We start from the raw sequence: 25,391 nt of genomic DNA, 5'->3' as shown, positions 1-25,391 counted from the left end.
CATTAGTACAAGCTTATTCTCAAGCGAACTTGCAAGCGACGGCATCTTTCCTATCTTCGCGGCCCTGCAAGTCCATGAATGGTACAACCTTCATGACATGCTTGGAGAAGATGCGGCCTTCCTCGGCCATCACATCACCCTCTTCAATTTTTTTAAGGTAGATCCATTTATCATGTTGCTTTAGGTTTCACTGCTAACTTTCAGTCCTATTCGCATTTGCGTCACAGGTACTCCTACCTACATATAAACCGGCCCATCTGTAGCGCCTACAATCCTAAACATAGCCCCATCGGCATCATATATGCCCATGCAGTGGCATGCATCTTCTTCCTTCGCCATGACTCAAGATAGTCCACATACACACATCGACGTCGAGCTGCTGTCATTGCCAAAATGTAGACGGCTTCCCAACGAGGTCATTTCGCCCTTGAAATATACAAATGACATCGTGAACTTGTGAGTTCTTTTTGAAAACAAGCTTCAACTTTCGTCATTCTTACCGACGGTGTTCCAGTGATCACTGGGATCATATGTTCATAACAAACTGTTGCAGGAGCTTGACTCTTTATGATTTTGACGGTCCTCCGCCTACAATTCTTGATCTCGGGTGCGGACGCGGTCTTTGGGCCATCGAGGCCGCCAAGCAATGGCAGGTTGGTGAGAATACACACAAAGCAGCCGTATTTTTTACGGGAGAGTGTAGGGCAGCACAGTTGTTGGATTCGACATCGAGCGCACGCAACCACGCCTTAATGTCCTCGCAAAGTCTGTTTCTCGTCGGCTAAAATGGGTTCAAGGCAATTTGTAACACATTCCCCGCGCATTGCATAATTCCTGTCATATCTGATGTGCTTCTTCAGACTAGAACCACTACCATTTTTAACGGCCCAATTTGACTTCGTGAGGATGGTTCGAATGGGCTTGCACATCCCCGAAGATGAGGTTAGTGTTCCTGGCGTCACCTTGTTGACTTGCTAATGGCCCTTTCACAGTGGCCATCAGTTCTGGCGGTAAGCGAGTTGTCCGTCGCATGTCGTAAAACCTTTTGAATTGCTTTTACCCGACTCACCTCAGGAGATCGCCCGCATCCTCAAACCTCACGGCGTGCTCGAGGTGCGGAGCTGTTCTTCGGTCGTATTACGTATGCGGCCACCCTGACGGACTTTCAGGTTATTGAAGAAGACTTATTATTTCCCTGCCAATCTATACGATCACACGATGTGACCCCCAGCAGTGGAAAGTCTTCTGGTAATTCCATCCAGAGCTCGAATACGGTTGCAGCTGCAACCTCCTGTCACAAATCTGAATCTGTTTCATCTTTGAAAGTCAAAAATAACACAAATGCCAGCCTGGATACACTTTCTGGATCTTCATCAACCTCGCTACCCTCCGTGCTGGATGCCAAACTTAAGCATCCAAAACCCCCAGATCCGCAAGATCACTCGCGGCTTCAGCGTGCGTGGGAGGAAATGCTAGACACCTATTTCTTGTCACCCCAACCGCTTTCCGTCTTGCCGTTGTATCTCTCGTTGTCATTCTCCAGTATCCGGTCGCATCCCCCCCTGCAAATCCCCTTGCCACGCAACTCTTCGGACAGACAAAAGCTCACGACTCAACATTCGACATCGTCAGTACAGCTTGATCCCGCGACTCTTTTCGAGCTTCGAGCCTTATCAGCCCAACCCTCGTCTGAAGCCGATTACAGCGCGCGTGCTTCTGTGATGACGGCAGAGGGTTGTCAGCGGAGCATGTCGTCATGGGCATGCATGCACCTAGCCCGGACCGTGCGCACAATCGTAGGTTGTAAAGAGTCGATCTGGAGTGCCTATGAACGACTGTACGGTGAAGACCCTACGCCTCCAGTCGTCCGAACCACACAACGGAAGCCCACCTCATTTCGGTCCGAGCGGCCATCGCCCACAAATCATCCGCTTCGAGATTACTTTGAACGCGACTGGATCAATTGGGAAAAGTGATTCTTTCGCTTTCTGAATGAACGAACCTGCGTAGCTGATTTTTTGTTTGCGTTCGTATAGCGACATGGCGGATCGTACCAGCGTACGGGGACGCATGCGAGCGGAATTGACGTGGAGCGAGCCTATCGGTAAACCTCCAGATTGGCGTCTCTGGCGTAATTCTCTGCCAGAAGAAGTTGCATTATCTTCTCGAGATGAATCGGCGGAATATTGCCGGAGCCTTCGTGGCTTTGTATGTCTTAAATCATGAGTCATTGACGCACGACTTCATATACCCCTTTATTATACACATCTGCACATGTTTCAATAGATGATGATATCATGCATTTTTAGCACACCTATCGCTCCCGTATATTAGAGTGATACACGGCCTTCTACGCCTTAGCCAGTATTGATATGATTGACCCGGCCCGGCCTCTGTTCGAGTATCTGAATCCCGGTGCAATGTCATTGGATACATCCCTGCGCCCACTACCCCAAAACTGTGGAGTTGCACCATCGTCAGGGTCTTCAAGAAACACCTGTACAGATATGAATTTATGGTAAGCAAATGATTAACAAATGCGACGAGATCGATACAGTGTCGTGGAGAAACAGTTTAGGTATAAGAATCGACTCGTGCGAGGGCTATAAAAATATCCGAGAAATGAAAATTGCAATTTCTCTTTTCAGACAACGAAGTCATATGCCCTCATTCATATGCCACGCTTCCGATCGTGGCTGGCAAGAAGCTCAAGACGGCTGAGGGCGTTCGTGTGAGCCATCGAGGAATATGAAATAATGCTTACCGTGCCGAGTTGCGAAATAGATGAGACCTCATCCGTCAGGTGGGCATGAATCGCATGATCCAAAACTCGCATTTTGAGAAGGTGTGCGACAGATCGAGTTTTTGAGCAACATTCGCAAAGGCAAAGACGTCGAGCTGTGGAGAGAGCGAGGGAGTCTCGGGCTTAGAATAAATGAGAGCGAGATCAACTAAGAAGCGTTCCTCAGGACATATGAATATCCCCAGGGGGTGTGGACCACGATGCACGAGCTCACATCGAGGTTGTTTTTCAATTACATTCCCAGCTATTAGTAACCATCCACCCGACCGAAAGAATACTGACCATCGCCCTAGGAGCATGCAGACAGTCGATCCCCGTTGATAGTGAGCCAGGCTAGGCAATCGCCATGTCCAGAGATGGCCAGATAACCGTTATTGGTAGTGAGTACGATGACAAGATCAGCGGTGGAGTACGACCAAAATAATTCACGGTATCTTATGCGTGAGCGTGGTGCTACAGTCTAGGATGTGAAGAAGGTGGAGTCTGCAAAAGATACCAGTGATGGGCACAGCGTCGCTGGTGCAGCAGATGTAGGGATCGTGACCGATACTGACGTGGCGGATACAGCAGCCGTGTCAGTGTCAGTCAAACTCTTCTTCTTCTTATGAAGCATAACCTTGCAGAATCCATACCGCCCCCCTTCATATGACAATGATCATGATCATGATCTCCCTTCCCGCAGCGGAGTGCAGCCCAGTAATGGGGTTGGTGTTCGACCCTGTTCTTGCAGCTGTTTCGGCGAAATTACGTGCCGCGCAGCTTCCAAAGGTGAATGGCAAGGTGGGACTCGACCCCGGCCTCGGGGAAGGTGCGTGATCCATGTGCTGTGGGAGTCCTGACTTAGATTGTTGCCAGATAGACGTCGGTAGCAGTCCCCCGAATGAATGGGAAGCGACTTCCTCGTCGGGGTGGATGACAGTCTTTCGCGCGAAGGAAGACGTGCTGCCCGATGAAATTGGAGGCGTCCGCCGAGTCCTTCATCAAGGTACTTGTGAATGATTCGACGAATAAATGCTGATATCGTTACGATGAAAGTGTATCTTCCACTATTTCGGTATACTCGGGCAACCGTTCCCGTTTTTTTGTTATTTCTGTGGGTTTTCGAGGATCAACGAACGTTCTTGAAACATTCAATGGTTTGGACCAGCGTTCTAGGTCAGCGTGCGTGATTTCACATGAGCTGGGAATGAATCCATCACGTGACACATTTATAAAAATAACACGCAGATTGAGGCAGGCCAAAATTTGTGGACTATCTTATCTTGCACATTACGATCCCCATATTCTCTCTGTTAGGTGCTACGATGTCTTCACTAGACTCATACAAGACACAGCTCCTCGAACAAGCTGCGCAAGTCGGCGCTCTCAAATTCGGCAACTTCACGCTCAAATCTGGCCGGTGAGTGAGATACATGATTGTTTCCATCGACTCATCCTGGTCGCAGCAAATCCCCTTACTTCTTCAATGCTGGTCTTATGTCAGATGGCACCATACTACACACAGTCGCACAAGCTTATGCTGCCACCCTCTGCGCTGCGGCCTCCCCTGATGTTCCCACGGTAGACCCCTTTGCCGACTTCGATATTCTTTTTGGACCTGCCTACAAAGGCATTTCCCTCGCAGCTTGCACCGCGCTCGTGCTTTCATCCATGCATGGTCGCGATGTCAAGTTCGCATACGATCGGAAGGAAGCAAAGGATCATGGCGAAGGTGGAAATGTCGTCGGATGGCCGTCAGGTCGCAATGAGAAATGGCGTGTAGTGATTGTGGACGACGTAATGACCACGGGTCTCGCGGCAAGTGCCGCGATAAAACTTGTGGCTCGGCAGGGCGGAGAGGTGGTGGGGGTTGTACAGCTGCTCGATCGCGAGGAGTTTTCCGAGATAGACGAGCAGGGATGCAAGGTCAGCTCGGTGATGAAGCTGGAGAGTTTGCTGGGAGGCAAGGGCAAGGTACGAAGCGTATTGAAGATGCGGGACCTAGTACAGTGGTTAGAAGAGAAGGAAGAACATGGGGAGACGACTGAGGAAGAGAAGAGGAGTTTGCAGGCGATGAGGGACTATCGAGACACTTATGGTATATCTTCGTCATGAGGCTGTTACATCTCATTTTGGGAGCGGTGTATTATCAAGTGTAACTATAAGTTAAATAGAATAGAACACTTAACTACTACGAGAGGGTTGCTTGCAATTGGGAGGTTGTTCCCCCTGTTTGTATTCTTTCGGCTTTGTGAGTTCCCGAGTCGACGCCGGCAGAAGCACTTACCAATATAGTCTCCCCGTAAGAGCGTTGGGGCTTATAACACTCTTAAAACTGTGTCACTGACAGCGCGATCAAGAACCAAGATCTCCATGGGTCAAAAGGAGCCAATACATCAAGAATTGACGCTCCGCGTAGATATTACATTATTCGTACCAGATTACGAAATATCAGAGGAGGCGATGTTGAGGTGGGCGGGAGGTGTCCCATCTTCTCAAAAGACAGCAGAATCATTGAGCATGGCGGAACGCGTGGACGATTATAGCCTCATTGTTAGCACCGGAGAGCATACGTGCCACCAGATGCTACTAGAGAAAGCCCCAAACCCTATGCGTCTCCTCCTTTCAGGAACGGTGCTCGTTGTAAGAGCCTGGCGCGAACATTACACCATTCGATCATAACGATCGGAAACCTAAGTCAGTATATTGCGTGCTCGACTTACTATCTTGTATCACTTCATCCGATTCAACTCCTTTGCCAGCCAGATCTATCAACATTGGCTTGCACTTCGGCACCAACGAACTCGTTCTTGTTAAATACCTTTTGCCCGACCAGAGATTAAGAACAAGACATTAGCGCATACGGCTGAAATTCACGGTAGCCAGAGTTTTGTGTCTTCGCCACCCGACGGAAGACTCTGCATGGGCATTAGCAATTACGCTGCATGGATACGCGGGGCCTCAGGACGCCCGCATGCGTCAAAATATTACACTGCAGACTCGTAGGGCTGCCCAGGTACTACCCGAGCGGGTACAATCAACACACCGGGTATAGTGGCCGCAGAGGTCCAGATAGTCGCGCTGGCACTGTGACGTATGTAGTATTGGTTGGAATATTAAGGAACACACCTGGAGAGATGTTAGGAAACTGCTGCATGAGATTCCATTTGAGCCAGCCTGAAGGAATAAATGAATTGGGCACAGCGGGTACGGGGTCATAGAAATGCGCTGGCGCTGCATGGGTTCCTTCATGAGCTGACAAAAATTGTTTTACGGTATCCCAGATGCAACGAACATCATGATACCTGGGAGATGTCCGGAGACTTCCATGCATTTCAAGAGCGACCTTGAAAATAGAACGAACGAACTTGTCTAAAAAGGCCCATGCTAGCTGGTTTCTTCGGAAGATAACGATAGTATTAGGATTATATGAAGAAATTAGGGTCTTACATGCTTTATAGCGTCCGGGGCCCAAATTTGTAGGCATCCAGAGCTCGCTCTGTTTGACCGTACAGGTCAAAGAGATTTACCATATCGGGATTACCAAGTTCGAACAAGTCAATCTCTCCAATCCTCGCGTGCTCTCTTCTTTTGATTATTCCTATTCCTGCATTGATCCAACACTATGGCTGAGGTTACAACAGACGCACCAAAGCCTGCTGAAAAAACCCGGTTGATCAGTGAAGCCGATGTAACAAAGTACAAGGTATGAAGGGCATAATCACCGTCTGTGTTCGTCAAGTCTGATCAAACGGATGCGATGTCATATAGACTGCTGGTGACATCGTGAACGATGTTATGAAGAAGTTGATCCCACTCTGTGTCGAGGGCGCAAAGATCATCGATCTTTGCATTGAGGGCGACAAGTTCATCGAGGAGGGGACTGGTGGAGTTTACAACAAAGCCGCGAAGGGCGTTAAAATGAGCAAGGGTGCGTCAGATAACTTTCATGTGTTTGAAATGATGTTTATGACTTTTTAACAAAGGTCTTGCATTCCCCACTTCCATTTCTGTAAATAACACCGTCGCCCATTTCTCCCCCCTGGCGTGCGTGGATTTTTTATATTTCATCGTGTGCACCCTTTTATAACTTCACTTTGTTATAGATCAGATCCCCTATCATCCCAGGCCCTTGCTAAAGGCGATGTTGTAAAGCTCCACATCGGTGCACATATCGACGGTTTCGCCGTTATCAGTGCGGAGACCATTGTCGTCGGCGCATCTGAGCAGGAACCCGTGACTGGCAGAAAAGCAGATGTGCTCAAAGCAGCTTGGCACGCAGCTGAGATCGCCATGAGGCTCGTAAAGGTCGGAAATAAAAACTTTGCAGTTACCGATGCCGTTGCGAAAACTGCAACAGCTTGGGATTGCAAGCCTGTCGAAGGTGCGTTTTGTGATGAACTCAAGTGCGAGGAGTTCGAATCTGATGCTACGGATTCAGGCATGCTCTCTTGTCAGCAGACGCAAAATGTTATCGATGGCAAGAAGCGCATCATTCTCAACCCGAACGAAACACAGAGACGCGATACCGAGTCGATCACGTTCGCGGAAGACGAGGTCTATGGAATTGATATCCTTATTTCTTCAGGAGATGATGGCAAGGTCTGATACTGATTGTAAGCAGAAATGAACATCGATCGCTGAACATTCCACAGGCACGTATCGAGGATTCTCGGACGACCATCTACCAAAAAGATAGCTCAGTAACTTATCAATTGAAGATGAAGAACTCCCGTGCTGTATTCTCTGAAGTGCAGAAAAAGGCTGGTGCCTTCCCATTCAATGTTCGTGCGCTGGAGGATGAGAAGAGAGCAAGACTTGGTCTTCAAGAGGCCGTGCAACATGGCCTGATTAAGCCGTATGAAGTGGTGTACGTGGATCACGTCCCTGTTTCCTAACGCCCTCAATGACATCGCCGTAGGTACACTCCTGCAAACACGTTTGTGGCAGCATTCCACTTTACAATCGCATTAGTCCCTGCTGGCCCACTGCTGTTGACTCACCCACCGGTGTGGTACAAGCCGGAGCTGGTGAAGACTGAGAAGGAGTTGGAAGATGATGAGCTCAAAGGCGTGCTGTCCAAGTCCCTTCGTGAGAGCAAAAAGAGTAAGAAGAAGGCAAAGGAAGCCGAGGGCAACGACGCTTAGGAAGCTGAATAAAATTACGTGTATAGTAAACGATCGCAGTTCGGCTATCGGTGAACTTTTCTTCTGTACCATGACATGACATGGGAGCTCTGCCTCCCTCACAAACCGTTGTTTTCCTGATCATCACGTAGATATCACTCATTTTCGTTCCGAGTCCTCTCCAAACTCGCCGATAGTTCGGGCGACTAGATCTACATTCTCCAGAAAGCCATTCGTCGTCAGCCTCGCCAGTCGAACAGTCGAAGTTGCGAATGACCTGCGTTTCGTTCAATATCATGTGTGATGGGCTTTGGACCTCTTGTGAACACATACGCGACGAGATCACTACCGTCCACGGTCAAAGTGCGTTTGACGGCTTCTCGCTGAAGTTCTGGATCCACATTAATCACTTGCATTGCTATCGTTGCGTGTTTTGGATTTGCAAAGGGGACTCGTATGGTACTATCATGATGGACAGCATGTGATGAGACTTGAGTCAAGATGGGAACGACATGCTTACACTGTGTGCCATGGAGTTTCTGACATGATGATGGCGGCTAGCAAGCAGCTGCTAGCAGGACTTGTTGTTTATCAACGTCGAGGCAACGTGGTAAGTACTACCAGCTGAAGAGTCGGAATCCAACTGATATCCGCCCAAGTCCTTATTTGACTTTCAATTCAACTTTTAGAGTTTTATTGCATATCCACTCAACATCCGCCAAATATGCTATATAAGTTCGTTCGCACCGGCGCCCGTTGATCAATGATGAGGAGACTAGCGTACATTCAACCTGAACGATTCCGTGCTCTCATGCTCGTTGATATATCAGTGCTGCAGTGCTCAGCTTGGGAAATGTGGTGCCACGGTGCTGGAATGAGCCGACGGCACACGCGCAGCCATCCGGGCCCCTCAACACAAGTACGATTCGAATTTCCAGCTCATCTCGAAGCTTCCTTGTCGAACGGACGTACTCATTGTTTTCAATTCATAAAATTAGGAATATGGGTTAGTGCTTTCCTTGATTATACGAGTTGAATTAATATTATGTGTAGATTTATCTTGGACGGCTGCGACTGCCGCGCTGGTCACAGCAGTCACGATCTCAAAGGTTTTCAAGTTCGTGTCGGGTCTGAAGGTGTGATGCTTATGGCCTCATTGTTCTATATTACCATGATTGATATCAATCTTTCCCTTTAGGCAGTGGATTACCTCCCGGGCTTATGGGTGCCATTTCAGCCCCTCAGTTTGCTAGGTGTGCTCGCACCAGAAAAGTCATGGAACCCGGGTATGATGGTTTTTTTTCTCTGCAAACGTCCGATACTGTTGCCTAATGCGATTCGCCAGGCGTAATCTTTGTGTGGACGTGGAGGCATACTAGAAACAGTAAGCGCAGACATGCTCACTGTACGTTTAGCGTATTCACCGTTCTCCCCGTCCGCCACTAGTTTATCGTCGCTTTGGAAGCGACACAGTCTCGATAGTTCCTTTTTTCTCTGGCGCACCGTCAATATATACACGATCGATGGATGTCACCAGGCAGGTCGTGACCGCTGGTCATAAGTCGGGTGCATTTTCGAAGACTGATGATATGGGTCGCGCGTTTCTGTGAGTTGACTCCCCTCTGTCAAACCATCGCATTATCCAAATGAATGTCAGGTTTTGGGGTCCGAGTCTTGTTATGGCGGGGGCACAGGATCAATGGAGAAAGCACAGGAGGATTGCTGGACCTGCGTTTAATAACGACACGTGCGTGTTGTGCTTGGTTGCGGGAGAAGCCTTCTATAACCATTTCTAACAGCTATCAGCTTGTCTGGAACGCTTCACGCAAAGTATATGCTGACATGATTGACTGTGAGGGGTGGGCAGAGAAAGCCACGATAGACGTTCCACGTATCCAAACACTGACAACCAAGGTAAGTATCCTGATACAGCGCTCGTCCTTGAGGCTAACTATCTGTAGTTCACTCTCCTCATCATTGCCACTTGCGGCTTTGGTCTCCCGTTTTCCTGGGGGGAGCCCCCCTCTCATGATGGACAAATGTCGATTCAGCAGTGCTTGGAAATAATAACGATTAGAAATTCCTTTGCAATTATAGCTCCAAAATGGGCTTGGAAACTGCCACTGCCATGGTAGCTCTTCCCACTCCGCTCCTTCGAGTTGAGTATCATTGACCTTCCTATCCACAGGGTTCGCCAGACCCGTCAAGCGTTCGATACCATGAGGGCATTCATGAATTCCCACGTCCAGGCGAGGCGGGAGGCCATTAATTCTGCAGGCGATGACACACCGAAGGACATCCTTTCGTTGTTTGTTCGAGCGAGCGAAGAAGGGGGCAAATTGGGTTTAGACAACGAGGAATTGGTAAACGTTTGCAAGTTTTCAGAGATCATTTTTCTGAACAATCGTCGTAGATCGGAAATATCTTTGCATTGCTGTTTGCTGGCCATGGTGCGTTTTGCCACGTTGATCGTACTGGGGTTTCAAGCAATTCTTCACAGAGACCACATCGCACACTCTAGCAGCTACTCTTGGTTTCTTGTCATTAAATCCATCTATCCAGGAAGAGATAGTCGAGCAATTTTACGAAGTCACTAAAGGGCGCGAAAATGGCGAGATTGTGAGCCTGTTCGAAATTAGATGTTTCCGACATATACCTGATCGATTTTAGACATTCGAAGACTACAGCAAACTAGACAAGGCTCTTGCAGCATTCTATGAAGCAATCCGAATGTTCCGTATGTGACTTTTCTTCTAACCAGTTTCCCAACTGAGCTCTTCCCAGCTTCCGGTGTATATCTCATAAGGGAGGCAAAGCAAGACACAGTACTCAATCTTTCAGGTATCGGCGAGGAACCGAAGCTGTTGCCCGTCGCGAAAGGTACACATGTAAGCTGCAAATCATGCCCTAGAGGATGTTTACCCGTCTCACGATGTGGATAAATAGGTCGTGGTTGACATGGTTGGCGTCCGTACGTGTAGTTATTTTGTTCTTGGATTCTCTTTCACCTACAGGATGACTAGATTACAACCCGCAATATTTCTCTGACCCAGAGGAGTTCAAACCTGCACGATGGTATGCGGACAGATCGGGCAAGAAAGATATTGCAGACAGTGAAGACCACACTGGCTTTAGCGTCGGTATGTATCACGCTGCTGGTTTCGTTCGTATCATTTAACGCTGGTCCCAGGGCCACGCTCCTGCCTTGGTAAAAGGTTCGCGACGACTGAGGCCGTTTGTTTCCTAGTACTGCTTCTACGTGATTGGCGCGTCGAGCCCCTTCTGTCTGTCAACGTCTCTACCGGAGAGAAGGAAACCAAAGAAGAATGGCGCGAAAGAGTCATGCAGGCCAAAATGACTCTGACGATGGGCGTCAGGGATGTTCCACTGACATTTGTAAAGCGGGTTTGATGACATTTCTATGTAATTTATGATACTGTTTGTAACAGTGCAGCATACTAAGTTTGTTATCTAGTGGTTCGTTGCCTACCGATAGTTCTTTGCTTTTCGCAGCTTGTTTGCAGTCGGGCTATATTATACGTGGTGACTACTGCATTTTGCGTGGTAGCGGTCAACTGTGGGTGGCGAGACGAGGGCCTCCGGGATTAGAAGCATACTGGTGAACCGTCCTCGACTTCCGAATGTATGTCCCAGAGAACATACACGTAGAGTTCGGTAATCCGGAATGTTGCCACCTCTGGCTGTACGGATCAGCTATCGAACTCGGAGCTCATCGATGCATCGACGGACAATCATAACAGGAAATGCAGATCATAATGGAACGGCCGGTTCCAATGACTGCTTACATAATATGATCAACCTCGTTTCGAGCTGCTAGTGCCACTAGCAGTAGTACTATGACGATCATTTTTGTAGCAAGGTTCTGATGAGTCCGTAAATATTAGGACCTATCTCGAATCGAGGTCTTCATCATGATGAAACTTGTCTGGCATCTGTTACCGAATGGAACTCGCTCGAGCTCCTCGTCGGTCATGCTCTACTGGGTTTTCTGACAATAATTCAGCCTTCACTGTCACCTTTTGAATCCACAATCTTGCCAGTTCCCTTGGATTTATGTCAGGGATTTTCCTTGGTATTTCATCTTCGAAGTATTTTCTCATGAATATGAATATTGATTGACATGGATGTCATACACTATTGGATAAGTTACCTTGTATTACAAGGTTCAGTGGCAATGCGTGGAATGTTTGTTATCCACGCTGTGAGTGCACCTTGCTGTATCGTATTGGTTTACTCGGCTAAAAAAAGTTGGCAGGCATCAACTTCGAGATTGTGATTTTGACCGGATAAGATGCTGAAGCCACTGGGCCCTGGCATTGTCAGAAGCTCATTTTAACAGATGTTTCGATCGAGGAGTCCGAGCGCATCTCTTATACTCCTTGGCGAAAAGCGTTAGCCCCCCTCGTGCGCAGATGTTGTCCAGATTGAGATGCGGTGCGACGTTCTGCATGCTGTGGACAACAGACATGGACCCACAGAAGACAACAACCATCCATGGCACCCTAGAAAAGCCGCACGTCGACATCTGGTGCTCGATGGCTTCCATATCCTTCCTATTGGTAGGTAGTGCCCTGGATTTGCATATACTGTATCACTCACCCTTTTCTTTGCATCATTTTGTTACAGTAATCCATCATGTCCGCAGCGACCTCTCGCGACAACGCATCTCCCGATCCACCTAAAATAAAACGAAATACTGTTGGCAGCCATGAGCTACGGGCATGGTGTGTTGCCCCTTTCCCCGACAACGAGCATGTGGTGAGCGCCTCCGATGACGACACTGTCGTCGTTTGGAACTTCAGAACACAGCAAAAAGAACGCTGTTGGACTCACAAGGGTGCCACCACTGTCGCCGTCTCTCGTGATGGCAAAAAGGTTGTCAGCGGGGGTCGTGATTGTGCTCTTCAGCTCTGGAGTGCAGAGTCCGGCGAGCATCTCGCTGGACCTTGGAAGCTGCACAAAGAGAGAGTCTGGTCTGTATCATGGTCTCCGGATGGGAACCACATTGCGTCCTGTTCAGCAGACAGCACTCTCATAATCTGCAATGCTGGCTCAGGAGAACTTATCCTCGGGCCTCTCCCGACCGAACAGGATGCTGTTCATGCCGTCGCTTACTCGCCAGATGGGAAGAACGTCGCTACTGGCGGGCAAGACTTTACGATCAAAATCTGGGATGCTCGCACTGGACGTCTACAAGCAACACTGCGCGGCCATACGATGGCAGTCTCTTCGGTTGCTTGGACCAAGGATGGGAGTCAAGTCATCTCCGGATCTGTCGATCACACTGTTCGAATATGGGGCATTGCCGAAGGAAAGGAAGTATGCCCTGAGATACAAGCACATTCTCATGCGATCAACTATATTGCCGTATCGGCACACGTGTTTGTAACTGCATCTATCAACCACGCATATTTATGGTCTCTCAAGACTCGTCGGCGCCTTTCTGGCCCATTCGAGCTCTCAAGATGTGATGAAGCCAATTGTGTTGCGCTCTCTGACGATGAAAACACTATCGCTGCTTGTACTGAAAGGGGTAAAGTGTACACCTGGAACATCGGAAAAATCACCTCGGCGATTCAAAAGGAGGGTGCAGAGGATGTAAGTGCTAGAATATTTTTATGATTTATGTTGCACTTACATTCTTACTAGAGCGAGTTCAGCGATATTGGTGATGTCAGGATCTATCCCACAAAAATCTGCGCAGAATTGACTTGATAGTGTGCAGGTCGACGTCACTGGATCACCTTATTACGACTCGGATCTGCCTGATGGTTTTTTTAGTGTATGTTCATTTTAATATCTAATACAACAGCATCACTAACTTGTTTATTAGAACACGCGCTCAAATGCGTTCCAAGGGACTTCCTCGCGGGCCCAGAATGGGATCAGGGGGCCAGTCAAGAGAGGTGTCACTTGGCAACGATTGGTTGCCCCATTGCGTATACCACGACCAGCAGTGGTAGACGTGTCATTCGCGAGACTGACCGCCGTTAGAACCAAACGAACTTCCGCTGGGCGGCGCTCAGAGGTTTGTATCTCCTACTTTCCTCGGTGTCTCCTTCCCTCACTGTTTTCGTGCGAAGTTGCGGGCGAACACTACAGAATCTGAGCCTGGCCTAGAGCCATCGTTGGCAACCGCGCCTCGTGAACGTTTATCTTGGGTCAGACTGTGGGCTGCTGTAAGTTTGAATTCAAAATTGATGCTCCTATTGTAACTTATTTGCACGAATAGGTTCGAAGACTGTTGATGTTCCACCACCATCATCGATGATACCCTTCACCGCACCTGTTCTTTCATCATAGCAAGGCGACTCCATCTGCTAGTTGTCGCAATTCTGATAAGCACTCAATATGCGCATCGATAATTGTTCCCAAAAGGTTCCCCGAGTTACTTATTTCGTGACAGACTCTGACTCTGTGCTGTAATCATGTACTACTTTCTTCTCTACCACTTGGCCGTCTCGAATTTCGTTCAAACTTGAGATCTTGAGAATTGACGCAAATACGTAAATTGTCATGCAAAAGCCAGCACCAAAGAGTAAGTTTCATATCAAGTTCGTATTCGTCTTTCTCCAAATATTAGCTATAGTCCATAATGTGCAAAGGCGATTCGTTGTCCGAGAGACAACTCACCCTCAGCCATTTCTTCAAGGGTATCGTGCAACGCTTGCGCAGCTCGGGTACAATCTGGGGTCTCAGTAGAAAAGAAAGCCTTATAGAACTTAGTGATGATTTCATACGCCTTGGAGTCATCTATGTTTCCCATCGTTCCGACAACACTCTTGAATCCAGAAAACTGCAATCCGGCAGCAAACTGGGCGGTTTCGTTCTGCATCCATCTGAACCGTGATCCGACGGGTCTCGCAGAGAGGAAGGCAAACTCCTTTGGCTCAGAGCCAGCCAAGGGGATGTCGGAAAGTGACAGTGAGCCGTCGCGCATCAGAAAGGAGGAGTTGGATGGTTGGCAAGCATTCGGTGTGGCATAAGCTACCAGATGGAACCATCCATGATCTTTGAAGGCCTCAACGGCATCCTCCTTTGTTGCGTCGGCGAATCTTTGGAAGAAGAGCGACTGGGGTAAGTTGCGTTTCACTATTTCGGGCTCCATTTCTGCGAGCTCGATCGCAGGGTATTCGACTTCCTCCCCTTCGTCATTTTTAAGTGGTTTTTCTTGATGTATTGTAGCAAATTTCGGAGATGGCCCAGGATCGTCCGCACACGTGCGAGCGCGAACCAGTGACGAGATAGAAGAAGTGTAGGACGAAACGTACAGCTGTGGTAGCTGTACCCCTTCCACAGTGTAGTCCCCTGCCGCATGCACCGGCAAGGTGGAGAAAAACGAAGTAGGGCACCACCATATTCGAGAGCCACACCGCGGTGGCATCGTTTCTTTCAACCGATCGATCACCGGATTCACAACATCATCCCACAAGCAGAGCAGTATCTCTTTCAGCTGGTCTTCTACCCACTCAGGGTCTTCTGATACTGAAGAGGTGCAAGCTTGAAACCTAGTCGACAACGCCGCGAGAACGCTGAAGGATATCTTCAGCTCTACGTGAAGCGGCTTGGGGTACGCATTGGATACGATAATGGCATCGCATGATCGTCTGCTTCCGATGAGCATGACCACCGGGCCATCCTGCGTGGCTTTCAGTAGATCAGATATTTGAGGATGTAAGCATGGCGTGCCCTCCGCCTCGCCTATTTCGTGTACTTTTGCATTTGGTACAGCAGCAGTTTTGAGGCTGGAAGTTTCTTGCGAGGTGTCTAGTACACCGCTCACAAGCAAGTGCAGCTGCTCCACTTCTAAGACCTTTTCCCTCTCCTCTTCTCGGGCCTTTCCCTCACCCTCACCCTTTTCCGCACCCTCTCCCTCACCCTCACCCTCACCCTCACCCTCTCCCTCTCCCTCACTCTCACCCTCACTCTCTTCCTCTTTTTCTTCTTCGCTGGTGCGAGATCGCACAATATTTTCCCACAGTAGCTCTCTCCCCCACTCCAATAACTCCACAGATTTGTTCACATCTTCTAGACCTAGTGCCGTCGCTGCCGCATCGACTGCAAGAGAAGTCGAGAGATGCTCCACTGCCCATGTTAGGGTGTGCGTTGTAGACATGTGCGAGTGCAGTAGATGGAGAGACTCCTCGTATGCCTCAAGCCTGAACTCAGCTTCCCCTGCAACCTTTTCGGCGATCCGAGCGCACGCCAACGCCATCTGCAAGCGGCATAATACACCACTGATGGAATCGCTGAATGATTTCCTGTACCATTTTTTTGCGCTGGAAATGGAATCCGGACATTTTTCTGTCATGTGCCTGGCTATGTTGACGAGGCTAAGGTAACTGGAACCCGTGAAATGAAAGGGATAATTGACATCAGATTCCATGCAAAAGCGAAGGCGTTCGATCGCATCCGAATTCTCATCATCTCCTTGTTCAGTGCAGATCTTAGCGATGGCCGCAATATCTTCGTGGAGTGAAGGAGTTATGGATTTGCGCGGGAGTATGCCGAGGGAAACATGATACAGTTGGATTGCATCATTAAGGAGGCGCTGGTCCCTTCGGGTAGTGAATAGGTCAATGAGTGCTTTCGCTAGCTTGATAATTGACTTCCAGCAAGTTACAGGGTTCGAAAATGCGAGCTGCGTATGCGAAGGTACCAATGAAGATAAGTTGTAGACGTTTGCGTCATCAAGATGTGTTGTATATGTTGTGTGCGTGGAGGCTCGACTGGAGGTCTCGAGAAGTTCTACATGATAGGAGGAAGTATCAGTTTCGGCGGTCCGTATGCAACACTATCGTATGCCTGACCTGCAGGTATGAACGGGCGAGCTTGAGCTTTAGCGAATTTTAGTGCTTGCGATGCGATAGGTCGAAGGGATGGGAGCCACAGCCAACATTGTAATATAAATATCCAATCCTCATCTTTCACGTCTTGTGGACGCTCAGGTGTCCTTCCTTCCATGATGACAGTTATAGGTATCTTGTAATCCCCCCAGGGAATGCCACCGGAAAGAACCTATCATCGTCATTACTGTAATCTGCTGGCGGGAATACCAACAAGCTCACCTCAAACATGATACAGCCATATGAATACATGTCACTTGAAGGAGATGGCATATATCTCTCCTCAACCCCTCCATCATTGGGAGAACTCTTTGAATCTTGGACTCGGTCTCCATCGATTAATTCAGGTGCTGACCAATGTGCAGCCCCAGGCTTCTTCTCATCGGGACAAAGGTACTTGAGCTTTTCACCTATCCCGATCATGGATGACAGCCCAAAATCAGTTAGGCACGCTTGACCTTCCTTGTCGATCAACACATTAAACTGTCAAATACAATGTTGGATCTGTTGGCATCCCCGGAGTTCACGGTATAACTAACTTACGCTTGTGAGGTCTCCGTGCACCACAGATTCCGAATGTACTAGAATCACAGAAAATCAGCATCCGCTAAATAGTGTCAATCATGAAGTACTGACAGTAGTGTAGGCCACTCGCCACGTTACACAGCTACATCAAGCCAATGAGGAGATAAGGTCAAGGGATACTTGAACAACTTACCAGGAAGTACTTCTCTGCCAGTGATATTTGTTGACTGAGATACAGATGGAGCGTCCCCTTAGGCATCCAAGGCGACACGAGGGAAACAGGTGAATAGTAACTGGTATACCCTAAAAGTGGAACAATATATTTGTGGCGCAATCTCTTCCAAACACCTATCTCTCTCCTTAGCTCCTTCAATTCAAAGATGTTGAGGGACTTGGGATTTAAAAATGAATAAGTACACTCTCACTTTGTTGTTTTCGGTTTTGTCGGATTGTTTGTGAAGCATCTTGACCGCCACCTGAGAGTATGTCAGGTTACATAGCGTGGCTAATACTAAATCCAGGAACATACATCCACTGATTGCTTCCCAGGATTATAGGTACACTTGTAAACGGAGCCAAATCCCCCACTTGCCACCGCATATCTTGAATCCGTGATGAATGTCGTCAGATCATCCAGGCTGGGTTGACTGTATTCATTTTGAGCTCGAAATCAAGATTTAGATCATCGCAGAAAGACAGACTTAGGTTTGGAGATAACGGGTGCAGTCATACCGGCAGGTCGTTAGAGGTAACGGGCGGAGGGCATAGACTAAAAGAACTGGCGATTTATAACTGTTCTGTAAATAGAGCAGCGTCAATCTTTATGAGGGTGGGTACTCACGTTTACGGTCGTAGTTAAGCATTCGTCTTTGGCACTGACATTTCTTCCCTTTCTTGAAAGCGCCTGAATGGCGTGTCCGCTGAAGCAGTCATAAGGCTTGAAGTAAGTTCTTGTTACATAAGTTTTTCTGTAGATTGACACTACCGTAATAGATAGCACTAGACACAGCCATGTTCAAATGCGGGGAGTACTAGCACAGTGATTTAAGAAGCTTCGATGTTGCGAACCACTGTATAACTTTCAGTGGATCCATTGCCACCGATGGCTGTGGCAGCTTGTGGCAGTCATGATCATTGATCAGGCGATGCACTTGGCGCAAGCTTCGGCAGCTGCAAGCTAGTAGTCCTTGATGCATGATGGAAATTGGAATGATAGTTGGCTGCAAGCAGTCAAGTTGTTGTTTTCAGTGTCACGTGGGTGACGTGACGCGTGCTTTAAGGGCCAGGCCCACTGCGGTTCAACGTTCAGCGCTGCAGCGGGTTGTACATATATATATATGTGTGTGACCGAACGTTGCTCTCCACCAGCTTGTGCACCTCCAAAGCTCCTCCGTGACGACATTTCACGAAAAACGACTTATATCCTGCTCTTACAACTAACTTATACATTTCTCGCAAATTTTTGTCAATTCTTTGCAGAGGTCACTGAACAGGATAGGTTCTATATATGTCATGGCTAGTGGTTGGCGCGCAGCGGCCGTGCTGCACTACTTGATACCACTTGCCATAGGTCAATATACTCCACTACCTAGGTACGTGTATGGTGTTTGTTGACGGACAGTTATCAGTGACGGCGCGATAGATGGGGACAAGCGGTGGCTTTACTGGAAAATCTTCTATATGTTCACGGAGGTCTGACAGATCAATACGATCAATACTCATACACATCTGCACCGCCCACATCAGAACTATTGCTCCTTGACCTTTCCGTATCGTTCAGTGCCACATCCACCCCGTGGCAACTACTCTCAAATACAACCACTACGAGCAATTCTCCTGCTCTAGGATGGCACACCCTCTCTGCATTCAACTCATCTTCATTTCTGCTTTTCGGGGGTCAACCAGGACCGAATTCCCAAATAGTCCTCACTTCACTCAATGATTCTGCCACACTTGTTTCCGCTTACGATCGCACGAACCCGTCATTTTCCATTGAGCCTCAGAACTGGGCTGGCGAACCAATGAGGAGGATTCGTCATTCAGCATCGTCAACTGGCGGTAAGGTCTGGATTGTCGGTGGCGAGAAGGCTGATGGATCCGGCAATGCGTTCTCTGATCACCGCCTCTTCAACCCCGTGTTACAAGAGTTCGTAGTGCTTCCATCTGGCGGTAATACTCCGCCTGACCTTTATGGGCACACATCGCTCATCCTTCCTGACGGACGACTCCTTGTTTTTGGTGGATATTGCGCATCATGTGGGAAGCTTATACCTCTGAATACCATCTGGTCTCTTGACACGACACAGGCAACTCTCGCATGGGATGTGATATCTGTCTCGAATTCCACCCTGCCAAGTTCACGCCTCGACTTCGCAGCTGTTGTCCTCGCTACGGGAGAAATACTAATTCATGGGGGAGGGGACAGCGAATTACAAACAACATATAGCGATGGTTGGATACTAAATACCGACCAAAATCCAATGGTCTGGCAAGAAGCTCAGGCTCTTCAGCAACTTGGCCCTCGCAAGGACCATCTGGCAATTCAGTGTAACGGTCAGGTGCTCTTTGCCTTTGGTGAGTCCCCCTTGTTAGTTCTTTGCTCCTGTCTGATCGATCCCAGGCTACGGATCCACCGCCCCTGCGTCGGCCACCATGCAAATATATAACCCTTCTAGTTCATCCATGGTATCCTCATATAACCCGCCACCTGCGGGTTCGACCCCGGCCATCATTTCTCTTCCTGCACCTTCTCAAACTGGCGACTCTGGGTCGAGTGGGGGGAGTGCAGGTGCACCCTCAGTGGTGTACCCCACGAGTACTGCCGGTGCTGGTTCTAGCTCTAGTAACAACAACACAACCGCTATCGCCGTAGGCACCACCTTCGGCATCATTGGGCTCATTGCTGGTGGACTTGCAGTTGTCTGGTATATTAAACGTTCGCGGGGACGTGAGTCTTCGAGAAATGGGAGGTTCCTCCTTCTTGGTGGTGACCATGACCATGAGTACGACAGTACTGATGGTGGTCCCGCCAATTTCTTGGACATGGATTCCGAGATAGAATCTCATAGATGTCGCGGATTTCTAGGCGCACGCGCCCTCCCGCTGGCTGCAGCTCTTGCTCATCTTGGGTTAAGCAAACATGGTTCCCCCTTGCCACCTCGCCCGCGCCGTGACATGTTCGCCGACGAAGACACACGACAATTCGGGTGGGGCGGTCCTCCGGATATGTTACGCAGGGAAGGCAGTGGCGGGACTAGTTTATGGTCCATGCGCTCGATGAGCGCAATGGTGCGCGGTATGATTTCCAGGGAGCCCAGTGCACGCAATAGTGGTCGAGATTGGGACGAATGGGAGAAAATTGAGGGTGATCACGAGAGCGTGATACACGAAGGCAACAACTCACGCAACGTGATGCCCAATAGCGGACACCCCCACGAACGAGATGGCAGCTTACGGTCATACGTAGATCCTTTCTCAGATCCTTTGCCACACGATGAGGAGTACAACTTGTATCGGTCAAACCATGGTGCTCTCAAACTTGATGGCGAGCACGACAACATTGATGTTGATGCTAGAAGCCTAGACCCATCACCCCTTTGCCCACCGAGGACCCCTCTGCCTCTCTCCACACCCATTCCCACCCTCAGTCCTTTGCGTGAGGTCGCGTCAGATTCAGCCGACACCCTAGCATCACGTACTGGTTCATCGCAAAATAATTCGTCTTCCAAGGGTGACTCTTCCGGCAACACTTATCCTTCCCAACCAAGCTTTATCTCGCAGTCGGCTTATAGTCCTGTGACCCCTCCCACATTGTACTCCTCTACTCCAATCATTGCACTCTCGCATCGTCACTCGTCCATTCTCGACTCGCATCCGCCTTCTTTCAACCCCATCCGTCGATCAGACAGCTGGTGGGCGCGATTTATGAAGACATCTCTTCTTGATCGACGCAATTCTACCGGTCAGAAACCACTGGATTTACGGGACCCTAACCCAGCTCCGCGTCTCATGTCCATCAACGAATCGAATGCTTCCCCGGACTCTCTTGAGTCCAGACATGAGCTCGCGGTCCAAAATATTCGCTTGAGCTCTCCGTCTGTCCATAGTGGCTGGACAGCGAATACTGAGGTCGCAGAGCGGCTATGTGGAAGCTACGATGTCGTACAGAGAATCGCATCGGATGGGTCCACGTCACGCCGAACAGCTTCGATTGGTTCGATTAGTGCGAATGAACACGGAATATTGAGTGGCCTATCATCCGATCAAACCAAACTTACCTCTTTCCTACCCATATCTCCGTCATCAAATCCCTCTTCTTTCTCAAATGAGCCTTCGAGGACTGGACCCACCACACATGGTTCTCCGTTCACAAGGGCCGCAGCTCATGCTGTGACATCTAGGGTTCAGGAAATCGAACGGCAGATGACAAACAATCTGGAGGCGGAACGTTATCCACCTCCGCGGAATACCCGCAAGCGAGAAGAAGTGCCTTCGCGTACCCGTCCAAGCATTCAGTATGGTCTAGCTCCGCGAGCATCGTTGTATGTTGCCAACCCTGACAGTGGTGTGCCTACATTGTGATGATTTGTGACTTCTACCCCTTTGTTAATCTGAACTCATTCTGGAAGCGATATTTGTATTGTTTACCTCCTGTCTTTACTGCCGTTGTTTTAGTAGCTGTACACTAGATACCATATGACTGACGATTATTCCGTACCAGCTTCCTTTTTCTGGTCTGTGTACTATTACTACTCCAGACCTAACGTCTTCAACTACCGCGATACCTTCGGACCATAGATATATGTATTTCAAAAAAATCATTCGGCGACTACAAGCCTCGATCTATGCTTTGCGCCGTGGACATTTTTGGGAGCGTGGGTTGTGGTGGCATGAAAATATAACTATGACCTCAGCTATCAGAACAGTGTACAATAATGCACGTGTTGTCTCCTTGGCAGGCAAATCATTCGCGCCCGTAATGCGTCCAACGATCAAGATGGTGGCCACAGGGGGGGACGTCAGAAGGTTGGTTACGGACCGGTGTTCGTGATCGGTGCATGTATTAGAAGCCGATGGCGACGAGTACGCGAGTACTCGGAACAGCCACCCTCGGTGGTCGAACGATGAGCCTGTCTCCACCTAGCACGCGGTCACCGTGATTATAATAAAACACAGAAGGGACCGTTCCAGAATGATTTACTGAATCCGGGTACTTCTTGGCGGCTATGAGAGAATTAATAGAGGGGATCTGCCCACGTCTGTCATTTGTAAGACAGTGAACCCCATGTTCCTGTGCTTTGAATCAATCATGCTCGACAACACCGTGCTCATCGCCATTATGACAGGCAATAACTCGGTTGTTGACATACAATCAGGTGGCGCCCGTCCGCCGTCTGCCACAAAATATAAGTAATATTGATCGCTCCTGCCACTGAGAATGACGGATCACATTGACTGCGAAGGCATCGCCCTGACAGAGTGAGAGGACGAACCTACTATCCTAGGGTGGTTGTGGGTACCCCTGTCCCTGTCAAGCTTAGTGCACCTAGCCATGAGCTTTGACAACACAAGACAAAGTGCTATAGCCATTATGGTAAGTGCACTTAACACGAGGCTCGATTTGAATTGCTATTCGTCAGTGCTTGCTGTCACTCATGGGGTTCATAAAACCCGGTGACCGAGGTAGAAGGTTCAGGGTTGGTCCTAGTTTTAGTGCCTATAGTTGAAATTTGGTCAAAGATAAGGAGAAAGGCTGCACATCCTAAAAGGGGCGCTTAAGTTCCGACGAAGCTCGATAAGCCAAGTCACAACCTTACTCGCCTACATAGGGTTCGACAGCGCCGGATGAGGACATTCGTAGCCAGAGAAACCGGGATGGGGACGTATGGGACCGCATTGTTCAGGAGCATGTTGCATAATGCATTGCTACTACGTTCCCCTCCCAAATAGCGATTTGCCGTTATTTTATCTGGATCATACGTACATGTGACATGAAATGCGGCGAATGTGATTTGTTGGTTTGAGCTTGATTATGAAGTTACGGTTGTGTGGGCATAAGTGGGCTCATGGTGACTGAAGTGCGAAGTTAGATCTAGGGTCAAAAGCGCCGTCGGGCCTGCGGAGAGTGACCTCACTTAATTCTTCGGATCTTCACAGGGTCTGTTCAGGCTTGGAGGCATTGAGATGACACCGAGTCGAATTCGTTGATCGGGCTCTTCTAGTCAAGTACGAAAAGCAATTGAATTGAACCGTTTAACCAAACGCTTACCTTGAATTTTTTTCAATGAGACCTCTTTGGATTGTATTTGAATGGGGGAAGCGAATAGAGAGAAGGGGCACGTAAATCTGCTGTGTATCTGATGATCAGTGGCAGTGACTTGTGGATGTGCAATCAGATTATGAGGTTCGAGAACACGACTACAGACTGAGTTCATCCATGCTACTAGCGCTGATGCACAACACGTGCATCAATGGTGGCGAGCTGAACTGGGTAGTTAGGAAGCGCCTCGAACAGCATTTAGAACTAGGCTAGTGTATAACCGATGTCACTCTCGAGTTCAGCAATGTCGCTCGCTGTAACCCTAGGTCAATACCGCTGTAGTAATTTGTTGTTGAGCGTTTCGCTGAGCTCAAAAATGCTCAGCAACCTTGTCTGAGTTCAGCTGTGATCGGCAGGGCCCTGCAGTGGATGATCCTACGCGAATATTTCTTGTGTAACACGGGTATCTATTCAATCCGATGCTGTATGAACTTTACCTTACAGGATATTGATTATCTCCGCAGCCAACATGGGGCTGCCGTCAACTGGGGTCACTGAAGGACCACCACCTATGTCATACACGACTTGGCTCCACATCTAGACTGCAAGAAGCTTCACAACTTTGGTCGTATCTGCAACTGTAAATGAATAGAATGCGATAGGTATTCGGCAGTTCGTCATATCCGCCCGATCATCTCGAAGAAATTGCAAGGTTCTTTGCATAAACCTCACTGGCTTCTGTGGCAGGTATGAAAAACGGGCGCCGAAACTTTCCACAGCAAACCACCCGCAGTTGCCGGCGTCATCTGTCAGGTCCTCGAACACCCTTTCATCACAATCTTGGATCGGAGCTTGCAAACTCAAGGCACCTACATACCAACACGTTCTCAGCGCTTTTCTGATGGGTCTTCCAATCTCTTTTGGGGTTGCTTGTTTGGAGAGAAACTCCTATATGTTCGGGTGAACTGCCAGCTTCATCGATTCTTGGCTGAATTACAAAACACGGGTATGCTACCATCCACAGGGTCGCACAGCGAGTACAGAGCTTAGCCCTCGAGCTCCTTGAGGATGGGTTCTTCGGGGTGCTTCTCCTCAAGGTACTGGAATCATATTCAGATGGCAAGATCAACAGACAAAACGTATCACGAACTTTGATAAGCTGTTTCACATAGCTTTCCTCCGCCACCTGCTTCGTCGTTCCCTTGATACCGTTCCAAGCAGACCTGCGAGACAGATCAGTATAACTCATCTAGGGTTGTTTCCACACCCACCATTTAGCACGCTCGACGAAATGGAATTTAGAAGGTTCCTTCGCCGGGTCTGCATCTCCCACAGTAGCTTTGATCGCCGAAAAATCAGTTTCTATTCTTTCAGAGAAGTGATATAGCAACCTTGCTTGTAGAATTTATAAAACTGTTGATGGGCCCGTATCGATCAGCATGGCTCGCCTACGGTCTTTAATGATAACTCGCCTCTAACTTGGTGCTAGAATCCGGGCCTGACCCCTGCTTGTCCAGACCTTGGACGTACGCGACAGCTTTTTCGAATTTGGAGGACATCGTCGAAGGCGAAGGATGAAGATGTTGAAACAGATCTAGGATGCAGCTTCCTGGCTGCGATTGCCGGATCTGGAACCGGCTGCATTTATTCCTTCATCTTATCAGTTGTCACACTTGGTGTTTCAGAGTGAACAAGACACCATGTGGTCCAACAAAGTCAATGCACCAATTGTCGTTGCAGCAGAATGTGGATAGTCCTCATCATGTCTAGGCTATAGACTGCACTCAAAGTACTCACTGGATTCACTTGTTAATAGTTTTTCCTTTACTAGT

General features: G+C 48.7%; 9 protein-coding genes across 9 annotated transcripts; 6 read left to right on the top strand and 3 right to left on the bottom strand.

Annotated features, from left to right (window-relative positions):
* Nucleotides 1–134: 134 nt before the first annotated feature.
* DEU56DRAFT_772570 (uncharacterized protein) lies at nt 135–2,394 on the top strand. Its single transcript, XM_041351528.1, has 9 exons — nt 135–157; nt 205–456; nt 515–653; nt 704–804; nt 861–942; nt 993–1,010; nt 1,075–1,113; nt 1,170–1,972; nt 2,037–2,394. Exons 2-9 carry the CDS (start codon nt 302–304, stop codon nt 2,224–2,226), a joined length of 1,527 nt encoding a protein of 508 aa, XP_041214141.1. The 5' UTR covers nt 135–157; nt 205–301; the 3' UTR covers nt 2,227–2,394.
* Nucleotides 2,395–4,052: 1,658 nt separating this feature from the next.
* DEU56DRAFT_772564 (phosphoribosyltransferase-like protein) lies at nt 4,053–5,076 on the top strand. Its single transcript, XM_041351527.1, has 2 exons — nt 4,053–4,202; nt 4,249–5,076. The coding sequence occupies exons 1-2, from the start codon at nt 4,108–4,110 to the stop codon at nt 4,895–4,897; spliced, it is 744 nt and encodes a 247-aa protein (XP_041214140.1). The 5' UTR covers nt 4,053–4,107; the 3' UTR covers nt 4,898–5,076.
* A 1,189-nt stretch (nt 5,077–6,265) lies between these two features.
* DEU56DRAFT_434987 (peptidase M24, structural domain-containing protein) lies at nt 6,266–8,234 on the top strand. The gene is made up of 7 exons (XM_041346213.1): nt 6,266–6,488; nt 6,554–6,713; nt 6,769–6,829; nt 6,889–7,166; nt 7,224–7,384; nt 7,438–7,652; nt 7,704–8,234. The coding sequence occupies exons 1-7, from the start codon at nt 6,408–6,410 to the stop codon at nt 7,927–7,929; spliced, it is 1,182 nt and encodes a 393-aa protein (XP_041214139.1). The 5' UTR covers nt 6,266–6,407; the 3' UTR covers nt 7,930–8,234.
* On the bottom strand, nt 8,068–8,454 carry DEU56DRAFT_726165 (CTAG/Pcc1 family; the record flags this gene model as incomplete). Its single annotated transcript, XM_041347912.1, has 3 exons — nt 8,068–8,185; nt 8,242–8,370; nt 8,429–8,454. 3 exons carry the CDS (start codon nt 8,452–8,454, stop codon nt 8,068–8,070), a joined length of 273 nt encoding a protein of 90 aa, XP_041214138.1.
* A 220-nt stretch (nt 8,455–8,674) lies between these two features.
* DEU56DRAFT_898038 (cytochrome P450) lies at nt 8,675–11,797 on the top strand (the record flags this gene model as incomplete). Its single annotated transcript, XM_041356454.1, has 16 exons — nt 8,675–8,876; nt 8,962–9,044; nt 9,107–9,194; nt 9,254–9,292; nt 9,355–9,514; nt 9,566–9,655; nt 9,708–9,822; nt 9,870–10,039; nt 10,097–10,271; nt 10,322–10,358; nt 10,409–10,527; nt 10,579–10,645; nt 10,693–10,796; nt 10,855–10,879; nt 10,932–11,048; nt 11,099–11,797. 16 exons carry the CDS (start codon nt 8,675–8,677, stop codon nt 11,317–11,319), a joined length of 1,812 nt encoding a protein of 603 aa, XP_041214137.1. The 3' UTR covers nt 11,320–11,797.
* Nucleotides 11,798–12,290: 493 nt separating this feature from the next.
* DEU56DRAFT_435157 (WD40-repeat-containing domain protein) lies at nt 12,291–14,414 on the top strand. Its single transcript, XM_041346214.1, has 6 exons — nt 12,291–12,488; nt 12,556–13,527; nt 13,579–13,602; nt 13,655–13,711; nt 13,763–14,108; nt 14,162–14,414. The coding sequence occupies exons 2-5, from the start codon at nt 12,565–12,567 to the stop codon at nt 14,036–14,038; spliced, it is 1,320 nt and encodes a 439-aa protein (XP_041214136.1). The 5' UTR covers nt 12,291–12,488; nt 12,556–12,564; the 3' UTR covers nt 14,039–14,108; nt 14,162–14,414.
* Nucleotides 14,415–14,512: 98 nt separating this feature from the next.
* On the bottom strand, nt 14,513–18,030 carry DEU56DRAFT_952066 (uncharacterized protein; the record flags this gene model as incomplete). Its single annotated transcript, XM_041359156.1, has 9 exons — nt 14,513–16,677; nt 16,740–16,947; nt 16,998–17,258; nt 17,319–17,356; nt 17,412–17,442; nt 17,494–17,667; nt 17,726–17,776; nt 17,830–17,947; nt 18,002–18,030. 9 exons carry the CDS (start codon nt 18,028–18,030, stop codon nt 14,513–14,515), a joined length of 3,075 nt encoding a protein of 1,024 aa, XP_041214135.1.
* Nucleotides 18,031–18,618: 588 nt separating this feature from the next.
* On the top strand, nt 18,619–22,127 carry DEU56DRAFT_976795 (uncharacterized protein). Its single transcript, XM_041359623.1, has 3 exons — nt 18,619–18,892; nt 18,943–19,874; nt 19,921–22,127. Exons 1-3 carry the CDS (start codon nt 18,813–18,815, stop codon nt 21,879–21,881), a joined length of 2,973 nt encoding a protein of 990 aa, XP_041214134.1. The 5' UTR covers nt 18,619–18,812; the 3' UTR covers nt 21,882–22,127.
* A 2,296-nt stretch (nt 22,128–24,423) lies between these two features.
* On the bottom strand, nt 24,424–25,176 carry DEU56DRAFT_772539 (acyl-CoA-binding protein). The gene is made up of 5 exons (XM_041351526.1): nt 25,032–25,176; nt 24,951–24,972; nt 24,831–24,897; nt 24,710–24,782; nt 24,424–24,659 (listed from the first exon to the last, which is right to left on the bottom strand). The coding sequence occupies exons 1-5, from the start codon at nt 25,116–25,118 to the stop codon at nt 24,606–24,608; spliced, it is 303 nt and encodes a 100-aa protein (XP_041214133.1). The 5' UTR covers nt 25,119–25,176; the 3' UTR covers nt 24,424–24,605.
* Between the last annotated feature and the right edge of the window lie 215 nt (nt 25,177–25,391).

This window comes from Suillus clintonianus (genome assembly GCF_016758775.1).
Source record: "Suillus clintonianus strain FC179 chromosome Unknown DEU56scaffold_5, whole genome shotgun sequence".
Classification (NCBI taxonomy): domain Eukaryota; kingdom Fungi; phylum Basidiomycota; class Agaricomycetes; order Boletales; family Suillaceae; genus Suillus; species Suillus clintonianus.
The sequence above is the reverse complement of the archived record's forward strand: the minus strand, read 5'-3'. Positions and strand labels throughout refer to the sequence as shown.